Consider the following 14168-nt stretch of genomic DNA (forward strand, 5'->3'; position numbering starts at 1 on the left):
TGGATTGGATGGCTGTGTTGGAGGAGTAATTTGACAGGACTTCTACACTTTTCTCCAAGTAGCAGCACTCTGACTAAGGGGACATTTATCATTTTTACTTTGTGCCATAATGCACCCATTAGAGGCATCCAAGACATCATGCTTCTTTCAAAACATTCATTAAAATAATATTGGTCCTAGTGATCTAGAAACCACCCATTCAACTCAATGTGGGCAAAAATTATAATCTAAACAGGAAAGGAGTCTGTAAAATATGTTAGTCACAAACCCCCGGACTAGACTACTCTGGTCTTTAAAAACAAAACAAAACAAAAAAATCAGCAAAACTCGGAATGAAATCTATTGATTTACTGGCAGCCAATGCAAACTGTGGAGCATGGGTATTAAATTTCTTTACCCTACCCTGAGTGTTCTCAGACTTAGCAGGCAGTTACGTTGTTCAGTCAACATAGAACAAGAATTGGGCATCTATAAGAGAAATCTATCCATAGCAGGATTCTAATAAAAATATCCTCAAACTGAAAAGTTATAGCTTTATCACTTCAGCTAAATTCTATTAGGTTTCAGCAGTGATAAGAGTATCTCAGTTGAAATGTGAGAGGTTGTGTGTGCACTATATGTATTATTGACACCTACTTGATGGACTGTCAAAAGTGCAAATGTGTAGAAAAGGTTCATCTGATGGATCAGCTCTTTGCTCAGAGAGTAGAGAAATTGAGTTTCTGGAGCTAAAACACTAAATTAATTTCTATGTGAATACAGCCAAACTATTAAAATATGATTAAATATATAATCCAATTTGGCTAATTTAGTGTTCTGTTCTTTCAAAAAGTCTTGTTAGGCTTCTAATAGTTTAATAGTCTGTACATATAAATAAAAATTGAACATTAAAGTGTTTTCAGATATATCCGTAAAATACATGTTTTCTGTACACTGAAATGTGTGTCTGTACAATTCTCTAATTCAGGGTATCAGACACTAGTAACAGATTATGAGTTTATGGCTTGTCCTGGGCAAGGTTGCAGGTTGTTGTGCCGCCCCAGAGCAGTCTGGGAAGGAGATGGTGACTCTGTCACTGTCGTCTTCCCAGTTTTCCAAAATCAAAATCACAATATAGGTAGCCAGCACAAGAAAGGGGGCACCTTAATGTCCCATTACCTGGGACTGTAGTACAGGCCACAATCTGGCCCCTTATATTGCTTTTGTATTTGGTGTTGGCAAATCCTGATGATCAATAAAAAGGAGTTTATTGTAACTGTATTGTAGGATCTCATCCACCCAAGTATTCCCAATCTTACAACTGCTATGTTTCTCTGATTTACTTATTATTGTTGCAGTCATCTATAGGAAGATAAGTATTATGCTGCTTTACCTTGTCAAAGATAACCACAATGAAGACAAGAGCCTTAGAGATGAAGAGAAGAGTATGCCACCCCAGTAGGCAATTCCTGTCCCAAAAAGAAATAGAATCAGGGACACAAGGGGGAACCACATATCCTGCTTATTCAGTAAAACAGCATCCAACTCTGGCAAAAACAATACATCCCATATATCTTTAAACCAGTTAAACCTGCCAAAATATGAAAGAAATATTAGTTGTCTTTTCTGGTCACTGTTTCAATAAAAAATACATAATTATTCCTGACACTACAGCCTTTTAATCAGATCAACAACACCTGGCAAAAGATGTCTCTGAATCAAAGGATCATAAAGAAAATCAAAGAATACTACTTTGTTTTTAAAAAACGTATAAATAAAACTTCTACACTTCGGAAACTGCTACACAAAATTAAAACAAGTAACAGAAAATAACTTACCCCAATAGAAATTTAACAACATTCACAAAAGGGTCCACTTTGTAGGGTTTGGCTGCTCTACCCAGTGCAAGAACAAAATCTGAACAGTGGCCTAGAAAAAAAAAATTATCGAGACACAATTCATACCTTGCCACAAAGTTCAAAATAAAAGCACAAAAACAGAAAGTGAAATTAAACACAAAGCTTCAAAAGTGAAAATAAGAATGATAACATACTAAGACTATTACTGTACAATAGCAAGGTTCTTGTTCAAAATCCTTATTAATCAGTTGATTGCTCAGAAACAGATGGCATGGGACAACAGTTTTTGATAGATAGACACGATAAAAAAAAAGTTTGTGACCGATACTAACATCACCTGAGCTGGAATAAAGATGCTATTAGTGACAAGAGATTACCAGTTTCCTTCACACATTTCAGTTTATTTTTAACTCTTTCAAAATAAGTCCTACCCCTATTTTTTTTCTTAAACTTCTGACAAGGGCAGAATGTCGCTAGAGGAGGACACTAATGGGGAAAAACACTGTGCTCCTTTTTGTTTGTTTGTTTGATATCATGGCCCAACTCTTAAAAGAAGAAAACTCTTAATTCTGAGGGATTAATATGATCGTAAACCACAAGAAAAACTACAGTGATGTTTCATATGAGGAGAATATTAATATGGTGGTTTCTAAATTCACAAGGTATGAAGATATGATTACTATACACACACAAAAAAGTGTGGCTAACAAATCTTTTTACACAATGTTACCTGTTGAAATTAAGGTGCTTAATTGTCCTCCATATGCAAGAAGCATATTAGAAATAACATACACAGGAAGGGAACCACTGTGAAACCTTATTACCTAGAAAACAAGGATATTATACAGTTAACTTGAGCATGCCAAAAAGGATTTAAAAGATTAACATGAGTTACCTCATGGAACAATAATGAAATTGTTTTCATGAGGTTCAGGTTCTGCTTTCCCCATGATGTGTATGCTTCAGTAACTCCCATTAGCAATAAAAGTTATACTTGATAAATATCCACGAACCATACTCCTGAATGGCCACCTGATTGTGTTTGGTTTCAGAAATAAAATACCAAATTACATGTGGTTCTGATAAAGTATTTTGCAGTCAGGATAAGTGTGGAAGGAATACCGTTGCATCTGAATCATGTTTCACTGATAAAATCAAATATATTTAACAAAACTTAGAAATCAGTTTGAGATAATCATTTGTCTGCAGTGCCAGTAAGTATGTAGCCAAGGAGCTTTTCAAATCACAGTTTTAAACATTAGTTAGAACTGGTATAAAAACATAAAAATACTTATAACAAGTGACAGAGAGGAAATAACTGAGCAAAACGGACAGGTCTGATTGTTCAGTGAATATTTTATTCCTTTTTCATTAACAGCATCAGAATTTAATAAAAAACTAGGATAACAGGAGAGTATAATTCAAAGACTCCATGTTAACTGTCATGTTAACTAACTAAGAAAGCTGTTTTATTTTGCCAAATCTGTGTAACTGATGTCCTAAAATGACAGCTAATAATTTTTTTAAATGTACATCGTAACATAGAGACACCTTCTGGGAGGCTAGAAAGGTGGAAATATTTTAGACTGATGTATACATTTTGGAGATGCTTGTGAACAGCATTCCTAGTTACCAGTACTTTGGTACCATGAAGCCTCAGATGGCCTGTCTATTTCTACTGATTCTAGCATGGAAATGCATCCTTCCTGTATGACAACGTCTGCCGAAGAAACAGATGACTACTCTAATTAGCGGTTTTTTTGCCATTAGAATAAGTTATGTTCACCACCAAGCAACATTTCTATGTCTTCAATGGAACAAAATAAATACCTGGAGGGAAGGTGAAGAACACCCACTGCAGCACCCTTTTCAGAGGTTTAAGTCTAAATACGTGATTGAGGACTGGCACAATTGAGTCTTACCCCTCACTTGGAACTAGGGAATTTCTACTTACATAGCAAGTCCATCATTAGCACGTGCCAGTAATCTGTAGTGCAAGATTTTTCTTGTTCAGTGCTCCATTATGCTATTCAGACACAGCCCATCACCGGGTTCTGCACAGGTGCACTGTCCCAATGGGTGCTCCTGGAGGCATTGTGCCTGACTCAAGTACAAACACCTCTGGAAGCTTCAGAAAGGTTTGGCTGCTAGTCTACATTTTAGCCTCATCTACATTAGCCTCTTCCTTATAAAATCTCCCACAGTTGCGATCACCATTTTAAGTCTAACAGTGGGAACTCTAGCATAGACAAGATTCCGATGTTCACTGGTTCTCCTGCAACCATATTGTCTAGACTTGTTCAGAACCCTTCTGGGTCCTCTGATTGTGCCCTACTTTTGGGCAGGACTCAGTTAGGTCTGACATAGGCAAAAGATTCCTTTTATGTTTCCCTAACCCTTTTGCACTCAGGTAAATACAAAGGGTTTGATTTCACGGCAACAAATTAGCTTGAGTTACTACACTCTAGTTCAGGGGTGGGCAAACATTTTGGCCTGAGGGCCACATCGGGGTTCTGAAACTGTATGGAGGGCCGGGTAGGGAAAACGGTGCCTCCTTAAACAGCCTGACCCCCATCCCCTATCCATCCCCTCCCAATTCCTGGCCCCCAACTGCCCCCCTCAGAATCCCTGAACCATCCAACGCCCCTTGCTCCTTGTCCCCTGACCGCCCCCTCCCGGGACCCCCTGTCCCTAACCACCTCCCCCTGGACCCCACCCTCTATCCAACCCGCCCTGCTCCCTGTCCCGACTGCCCCGACCCCTATCCACATCCCCACCTTGACAGGCCCCCAGGGACTCCCACGCCTATCTGCACCCTCCCAGAACCTCCGCCCCATCCAACCGCTCCCTGTCCCCTGATTGCCCCCCGGGACCTCCTGCCCCTTATCCAACCCCCTTGCTCCCCACCCCCTTACCATGCCGCTCAGAGCCAGCAGGACTGACAGCTGCTCCACCCAGCCGGAGCCAGCCATGCCACTGCGCTGCCCGGCAGGAGCTTGCAGCCCCGCTGCCCAGAGCGCTCACGGCACAGCAAGCTGAGGCTGCAGGGGCCAGGGGACAGCAGGGGAGGGGCCGGGGGCAAGCCGGCCTGGCAGGACGGTCCTGCGGGCCGGATATGGCCTGCAGGCCGTAGTTTGCCCACCTCTGCTCTAGTTACTCCATTCAACTAGCCTAGCTGGAGTGAGAGTGACCATATTGTAAAACAACACTTGAGGTACACAGAGTGACTGGATAAGCAGCTGATGAATTGTTTTAATTCCAGCTGCTGCATCCCCGCTGCACTATCTCCACTCAAGCTTCACCCATTCCCATGCCCTAACGGGTTAACTAGCTCAAGTTTAAAATACCACTTAACTTGTCCTAAAGATTTTTGTGCATAGATGGGAGTCAGGGGTTGGGAGAAAAACTTGAGTTATAGCTCAAGTTGACAATGCAGTAAAGACAAGCCCTTAATGTTTATCATTTGTTGTATCTTTGGGTGGTAAGTGGAATGGAGGAAGGGAAGTGACCCAAGCTAGTGCTAAAAACACATTGTTAATATTAAAAAGTGTCTTAAGTGTAACAATTCACAATTCTTACTGATATACGAACAGTTTATATACTGCGCACTAACTGGTTCAATTTAGTTTGTTGAAACACCTTGTAGTCACAGCTAATCAAATTACTAATTCTGTTATTAACCATTAACTATTATTAAAAATTTCAAATGTTTATTTTTAGTACAACGTGCCATGACAGAATCAGTGCAAAATATATTAGAACCCATCCATACAAAAACAAACAAACAAAAAAATCTACACAGATCTGAGGAAAGCTAGAATACTTTTTATAATTCTTTAAAAATTTAGGGCAACATCTATCCTGGTATGTTGTCTTGCTGAGTAAAAATACTTTAATCTAACATTGGATGGTATCTTACAGCAACACGCACACTCTATCGTAAGAGAATCCAAGAAGGGCATAGTAAAACAGCTAGTTTTAAAATAGCGCATACACATTTAAAAGAAAAAAAAATCCGAAAACTATTTTTGGCAGAACTTTGGGTTCCATACACCATTCTTTTGAAATATTGCTTTTATAGTCCACATAATTTTCTCAGATACAGGACAGACTTACTTCAGTCAAGACACAGTACTCAAGAATGTCACATGTGCTTTCATTTAAGTCTGGCATTAAGCAAGAGGACCAACCACAAACTAACACTAGTGATGCACAAAACAAAATTAAATATTAAAAGGGTTTCCTTACTTGCCCAAGAACTTGTGAGAATGAGGTCTTGATGGTTACCTAATTGAACACACATATTAAAAAGAACTTTAATATTTTGTTGTATATTACTGTCAAGTGATGAACCTTTTGAATAATGCGAAGCACAAAAAATAGAAAATTAACACTATATTTCACGTTTTGGCTTTCTGAAAGAAAAAAATTACTCTGTATCAGCAGCAGATCGGTAGTTGAAATGTACATCATATCACCCACACACAGGGAAAGCTCAATATTTTAAAAGGTTTTATTTATTTGAAGACATCAGCCCACCTTTAATAGCCCTTCACCTGCTCCAAACTAGTTTTAACTGCACTACATAAATAAAAAGTGATTGAGAATATTAAACACCTTTAGATTTGATGAGCAAGAAATAAAAGCGTTAATTGTTAATTCCTCAAAATATGCAGATAGAGAGACAAATTATATATGGTAAAGAAAATAACCCCCGTTACTTACTTCATATTGACAATCTGAAGATGAATAAATATTTAATACTGCAACAGTGCTGTCATTTTCAGGTTGTGCAATGTGCAGTTTTGCAGAAATCTCAGTAAAAGATGGAACTCTGAAAGGAAAATGATTAGTAAATGCTCTAGTTGTAATCAAAAGATACAGAAATATTTTAGCATGTTCAATACAAGTGGCTGCAAAACACTAGCAACATATAAAAGCATCACAGCAAGGACCAGCCTGACAGCATAGTGGTGGTGATTTATACGATCATGAAGAACGTCAATCCAAGTCTCTTTTTCTCTGAGCTGGCATGGGCCAGGGTACTAACGAAGGAAGACTTCAAGCTCAATCCCGTAGGGGAGGAGGCCTCACAACACTCCTACGTGAGCTAAGTGAGTGATGGGCTCTGATTGACTCAAAAAATTCAATCCCATCCTCAGCAAGTAAACTGTCGATTGGGGCTTGAGCCTTCAAGAGCTGAGGAGGATGAATATGTGCAAAAAAAGGAAAGTGAGAATCTTCAGAGCTCTGAAATGAACAGGGAAGGCTATTTTCAAAACATTAAATCTAACTGCAACCTGCAATGTATTACAATTAATCCTATTTCAAACCCATTTTATGTTCTAACCTCAAACCCAACAAGCTTTTGATGTTGGCCAGAGCAGCTGGTTATTTATGAGAACCATTAGAATAAATTGTAGACACTATTTTAAATATGTACTTGCCTAAGAGAGTATAAAAGTATAATTGTCATTAGGTTATCGCTAGCCATTAAATACAGTATGAATTTTGGAACTTGTTTTATATGAAAGAATATTTCTTCAAAGCACCATAAGCATTATCACAGTGTAGGTCAGATAAATAAATGGACTGTGTTACCTGATGTTCAGGGACTGACTTCCTCAGTCTGAAATAATTGACTGCACTTCTCCTTCTGCAAATACTGGAGGCAGTTCAAACTTGTTCATGTCTTTTCTGCTATTACCCCCCATGTAGTTCCAAACCTCCATGGATACACTAGGCCTAGATGCTTGCCCCGCTCTGTCCCTTTTGTTCACCTCTAGCAGCACAAAGAGGGAACGTCACCCTTTTTTTCCCTGGTGAGAATTCCTGCGGCATGGAGGAGTCCCCAGGGACTGATAGCCCGGGTAACAAGCTTCTATGCCACCTCCTCCACATAGCCATGGGACATTGAGTCTGTCAGGGTACAGAGGAGCATGCTACACCCCAGTTGGCAGCTAGCAAGGGTTAAAGAAGCTTCCAGGTCCTAATCAACTCTGATGCCTGTCCCCGATTACACCAAGTAGAGCTTTGGCGCAGCAGAGAATCTAGGCTTAAATTCTTCGTACTAGAGTAAATATAATCTAACAGAAATATCTTATTCAGTTGTGTTAACTACATACATGAACCCTGAAGAAGCCATCAGAAAGATACCTCAAGGAATAGTTAATAGGGAGAAATACAGGGGAAAAAAGTTTTCCCCATTTCTAAAAATCAGTAATATTAATCTAATTTAGAAGCACTGTTAGACGCATACTTCCAAAGGGTGCTTCTGTGTAGTGCTTTAAATGGTGTTGACCAGACAGCTGCTTAAAGATTTCCTTTGTGATGGCTGTCATCTTTTCTATTCAGGATGCCACCCCATGGCACATTTTCTGTGGGCTCTCATCCCTTCTGGCTTCTGTTATGCTATGATACAGCACTTGATCCACTTAATTATGGAGGATTTGGATTCCTCCAAGGCCAGACATGTAAGCTGGTAGTAAAAGAATACTGATGACATTTTCCAGAACTGAACAGTTCTACTCACGTATATTTTAAACACAGCTTCACGGATCTACTATGTGCCATGCTGCTCTTTTAGGGCGATAAGGCTTCAGGTAAAAATGAAGGAAGAACGAATTCCTATGATACGGAATGACTCTGAGGCACGCAACACCCACCCCATTTGTCCTTAAGGAAATTGCAGTAAGGCTTGTGCCCTCAAGAATAAAATTTCTGAGACTCTTCTTGCCAATGTGACTGCAACCAAGAAGCAAGTTTTATGGAAACGAGTGGCCTATCTCCCAGGATTTCAGCTGAAATACTACTTGGATCAGGGACAATTCTATGTTGCCCATCTGCTCTCCCATTCACGTGGCTTGCCCTCACACCCTAGAAAGATATTTGCCCTGGCTTAAAGCTTGGTCTTCCTCTTCACCACATTCATCTCCAGGGATTAAAAGAGTATCTTGGAGAGGAAAGGAACCTTTCAAGCTTCTATGGCTCAGGGTTATCGTGGAAAATGAAGAACTGAATTTTTTTCTGGCTTTTTTCCCCTCTCTGGGTTTTGACCATTTTAGTTCAGATTATCTTTCTGGAGGATTTGTGACAGCGCTCATTTTTAGGAAATGAGTCTCCTCCTTGCCTGGTGTTCTATTTTAGACGTTATCTCAGGGTTCTGAGCCCTGGTATTCACTCCTCATCCTCTGAAATATAGCTGGAAAGGAATAAGAAGAACGTCCAAGATAGCCCAGATCTTCTTAGGCAGAAGGAGAGAATGAGAACTGTGCATGAGAACTACATGTGCTTTAAGTGGATAATTGAGTCATTTGGTAAGGAATCTGGCATCTTACCAAATGACACAATTATCCACTTAGAGCACATGCAATTGAACCGTGAAGCTTTTCCCCTTTAGCAGTGGTTCAGAACCAAAACTGTGGGATATTTTAGATTTACTACTGAAAAGCTGTCAATCACTGAGGAGGGTCCAGTTTGCCAAGTCCCAAGGGCTGAAGAGGACTGACTGATCAATGCCAGAGGACAGAGAGAGAGAGAACACAGAAATCCAGACACACACATAACAAGCTGCCCAGACTCCACTCCTGGCAAAGTGAAGATCCGCATCCCTTCTACAGCTTCTGGGAGGTTTTCCTGCACAGATATAACATCTCCAACTTCACATTGCTGCAGGGATATGGCCTGTCTACACTGATGGGAGAGGAGGGAGCACATAGAGAGAAAGAACAGCATTGGAAATGTTGGCCCCTTAAGGGAGAGGAGTCAAGATTTTGCTTGTTGCTTCCCCTAAATCAGCTTTACAAGCAAAAATTTGCAATATAAAAAGGGAGAGCGCTGAACTACTCATCTGTCTTCATTGGTGGATTTAGAGAATCTGGTGCAAGCGGTGCAGCCAATCCCCTGAATCTCATGGACAGATCTGAACTATCTCTGGTATTTAGAGGAAGAGAGAGGCAGCTCAAATGTCTAAAACTGAAATCTAATTCTAGAAAGTTTACTCTTCTAATATGTCTGGGATGTAAACTCTACTTTGAAAGATAACAAGGAAAATCAGAACCTCAAAACACCTTACTTAGAGACAGTTATTGAGTCTTCATGTGACCATGGTATGTGGAGTCTGTAAACACTAGTTTTTCTTCCTGGAAAGAAACAGAAGTAAAAATGAATTATGAAACATTATTGAAATGTGAAATTAAAATTACTGTAGCTCATTCACAGTTCAACGCAATGGATAACATGACTATTGGATTATTTCTACATTTCAAATACCTGCAACAACTGTTACAATTTGCACTTTTAAAAATCACTATTGATACTTTGTAAAACAAGAGTAAATGGAGAATATAGACTATATCAATCTGTATGGAAAGAAATCTAAATTGAAAGCCATATAATAATATATTGAGAGTTCATATTTGATACAAACTGTCTGTACTGGGCTATCTTGATTATCACTTCAAAAGTTTTTTTTTCTCTTAATTAATTGGCCTCTCAGAGTTGGTAAGACAACTCCCACCTGTTTATGCTCTCTGTATGTGTGTATATATATCTCCTCAATAGATGTTCCATTCTATATGCATCCGAAGAAGTGGGCTGTAGTCCACGAAAGCTTATGCTCTAATAAATTTGTTAGTCTCTAAGGTGCCACAAGTACTCCTGTTCTTTTTGAGTATAAAGTTTGGAATAGCGTGTGTGTGAGATTGAGATATATACATCTCAATCTCTCTCTCTCTCTATATATATATATATCTATCAATATATGACCGTTAAGAGTGAAATGTGTCAACTATCCTCCAATAAGCAAAGTAGGAAAGCTTAACAGGCACCCCACTGTGCCTAGATCTTCTTTTTGTGGCCGTTTTGTAGTCCTGGCAAGATCTTCCACGGTGCATGGTATCTTCAGGAACCTAGATAAATCCTTGCTAATTATTTTCATTTAGAACCACTCTCCCACATACCCAGTGATATAGATTATAGATTTTTTCTTTGAAACATGTATTCACAACAGAATTTTTTCCAACTTTTGTTTAAAAGAAGTGTTTAAACAGATTGAGACCCGCGCAAAGATGATTTGGGTTCTTTTTAAAAGCCATAAAAATCTTCTACACCAAACTGAAGGGTCTAAATGGTACAGGAAAGCAGTAATAAGACACAGAGCATCTCATCCCTAAGTCAACAATTCAGATTTTACTTCAGTCAATAGCAACTGAAAACCCTTGCCATACAAGGACTCTAGAACTCAGTAAAGCGTTTGAGACTGTACCCCATGAGGAATTATTGGTTAAGCTGGAAAAGATGGGGATCGATATGAAAATCCAGAGGTGGATAAGGAATTGGTTAATGGGGAGAATGCAGCGGGTCGTATTGAAGGGTGAACTGTCAGGTTGGAGGGAGGCTACCAGTGGAGTTCCTCAGGGTTTGGTTTTGGGACCCATTTTATTTAATCTATTTATAACTGACCTCGGAACCAATTGCAGGAGTGGACTGATAAAGTTTGCGGATGATACGAAGGTGGGAGGCGTTGCCAATTCGGAGGAGGATAGGGATATTCTGCAGGGAGACTTGAATGAGCTTGTGAATTGGAGTATCAGAAATAGGATGAAATTTAATAGTGAAAAGTGTAAGGTGATGCATTTTGGGATGACTAACAACAATTTTAGTTACAAGCTGGGGACGCATTGGTTAGAAGTAACGGAAGAGGAGAAGGACCTAGGGGTTCTTGTAGACCGGAGGATGACTATGAGTCGACAATGTGACGTGGCGGTGAAAAAAGCCAATGCGGTCTTGGGATGCATTAGGCGAGGTATATCTAGTAGGGATAAGGAGGTGCTGCTTCCGTTGTATAAGGCGCTGGTGAGACCTCATTTGGAGTACTGTGTGCAGTTCTGGTCTTCCATGTTTAAAAAAGATGAACTCAAATTGGAACGGGTGCAGAGAAGGGCCACTAGGATGATCAGAGGAATGGAAAACCTGTCGTATGAAAGGAGACTAGAGGAGCTCGGGTTGTTTAGTCTGACAAAACGAAGGCTGAGGGGGGATATGATTGCTCTCTTTAAATATATCAGAGGGATAAATACCAGGGAGGGAGAGGAATTATTCCAGCTTAGTACTAATGTGGACACGAGAACGAATGGATATAAACTGGCAGTGGGGAAGTTTAGGCTTGAAATTAGACCAAGGTTTCTGACAGTCAGAGGGGTGAAATATTGGAATGGCCTTCCGAGGGAAACGGTGGGGGCAAGGGACCTGTCTGGTTTTAAGATTAAATTAGATAAGTTTATGGAGGGAATGGTTTAATGGTAAAACATATTAGCTGAGGAATACCGAGCAATAGCAGGTAAATAGTATAATGGCTAACAAGGGTCAGGCTGGAGACTCTTGCCTACATGCTCGGGGTCTTACTGATCGCCATATTTGGGGTCGGGAAGGAATTTTCCTCCAGGGTAGATTGGCTGAGGCCCTGGAGGTTTTTCACCTTCCTCCGCAGCATGGGGCAGGGATCGCTAGCAGGAGGGTTCTCTGCCAATTGAAGTCACCAAGACACAGGATTTGGGGACTTCATCAGCAGAGTCAAGGGAAGGGTAGGGACGGTTTTGTGGCCTGCAGCATGCAGGGGGTCAGACCAGATGATCATAATGGTCCCTTCTGACCTTAAAGTCTATGAGTCCATGAGTCTATGAACTCATAGTCCAGATCCTGACAGACAGTGTCAACCTAACCAAAGCTCACTAATATAAGTGGCACCTCTCTTTGCAGAGAGGCCAAGGATGGAATGGTTAAGGAGACCAGACTACTCCCTCACCTTTACAAATGGCCCTTCTAGAAAGAGAGGTGAAGCACACTGGCAGGGTTGGGAAGCTTGTACAGACACTGCCCATATTTTATCTGTTCACTGGACAGAACAGAGGATTTCAGTCTCCAGAGCTCTCAGTCTGGCAACTTTTACAGCAAAAACAATTATATAAAAAGTAAAGAACTTGATAGCAATCACATTACAGTATGGAACATAAGAGAGCTGGGAGGCAGATGTACAATAGAAAAAAAAGCTGTCAAAAATATATTTTACTGCAACCATTTATGTGCACTTCAGGAAAACATTAAATTTACCTTTGTGTGGTTGGCAGTGGCTCTCAATGTAGATTTTAAAAGCTTGGTATATCTAAACAAAAAACAAAAACAAAAATCCAAGAAACATTTATTCACTTGCATTTCAAAAGGAACTAGTTAGTTAATATCAATTTTGTTTAATTCAGTATTTTTACCTGGCTAAAGTGTTGGAGCTGTACATTGTAAATTAAACCAGTTGAATTTAATACAATTTTGCTTGAAGAAAGCCCTGTAGAAATGACAACCCTATATTATTTCCAATTAGTAAATCTAGAAAAGTAAAGGACTAGAGACTGATTTGCTTGAAAAGTTTATTACATCTAAGGTTTTTCTTGGAAGTTGAGACACTTTACATGTACACCTGATATACAATATTTATGAAATCCCTAATAGTAAGAGGGTGAAATAAGGCTTGCTTAATAGGAAATTATCTTTGAACTTCACCCCAAAGATCAATGTTTTAGTATTTTAAGGTCAAATTTATTACTCAAAATATGCCAACAAATGCAGTTTTCAAGTTTTGCCAGAGCAGTGCATTATACCTACCAAAAGAAAAAAGATGTGTTACAGGAAGTTGTACTGTTCGGGAATCCTCTTTAAAGAATTCACAGTCCAAAGTAAACTGCAACATAGACATATTATTTTATTGCATAGATCTGAAATGAACATAAAACTAGAGCATTGAGTCTGGCCATACTCTCTTCAGAACCCCAGGCAAACGACAACGTTCAAAGGTTGCTGCAAGTCACATTTCCATGCTTCACTTACAGTGGCTGGCCAGCCATTGGTTCAGCCACTAGCACAAGCCAAAACAGCTTTAGAGTAGTTTGCTCCGATTTTCACCCAGCTGCAACGTGTTGCGGCATGGCCAGAGAGCTAGTATCTCTAAGTCAGTGCCTCCTATTCTGGGCACAAGAGGGTGGTATATGGCAGGCTGTGCCCCTCAAGGATTCCCACACAAGAAGAATATTTAGCTGGCCAATTATGCCAGCTTTAACTATGCTTTGTGCCCCTGGAGCAGCACAAATGGACTGAGCTGAGCTGAGAATCTGGTCCACAATCTATAAAATATATTTAGTTCATTTAAAACTATTCTCTCACCTCACCTTAAAATCAGTATTTCTCACTTTCCTTTATAAAAGTGGTTTTCAAGCTGTTTATAGCTTGAAAGTTATAAGTTAACAGAAAGATGGTCTCTCTATGAAACAATCTCCCTTCTTA

General features: G+C 39.8%; 1 protein-coding gene across 2 annotated transcripts in view; it reads right to left on the minus strand.

The window, feature by feature from the left end:
* Nucleotides 1–14168, minus strand: part of PGAP1 (post-GPI attachment to proteins inositol deacylase 1) — a 61028-nt gene that overhangs the window by 9863 nt on the left and 36997 nt on the right. Inside the window, exons 14-22 of one of the 2 annotated variants that reach the window (XR_004647722.1) lie at nt 13494–13569; nt 13103–13176; nt 12948–12999; nt 9913–9979; nt 6564–6672; nt 6087–6125; nt 2569–2662; nt 1818–1908; nt 1373–1448 (exon numbers count right to left, since the gene is read on the minus strand). Coding sequence is in view for 1 of the 2 variants with exons in the window: in XM_034786278.1 (XP_034642169.1) it covers nt 1373–1570; nt 1818–1908; nt 2569–2662; nt 6087–6125; nt 6564–6672; nt 9913–9979; nt 12948–12999; nt 13103–13176; nt 13494–13569 (800 nt within the window). In the remaining variant the exon portion in view is untranslated. Of the gene's footprint in view, nt 1–1372; nt 1571–1817; nt 1909–2568; nt 2663–6086; nt 6126–6563; nt 6673–9912; nt 9980–12947; nt 13000–13102; nt 13177–13493; nt 13570–14168 lie in introns of both variants that reach the window. The other variant, XM_034786278.1, reaches the window with a different exon arrangement.

Source organism: Trachemys scripta, chromosome 11, assembly GCF_013100865.1.
Source record: "Trachemys scripta elegans isolate TJP31775 chromosome 11, CAS_Tse_1.0, whole genome shotgun sequence".
Lineage (NCBI taxonomy): Eukaryota > Metazoa > Chordata > Testudines > Emydidae > Trachemys > Trachemys scripta.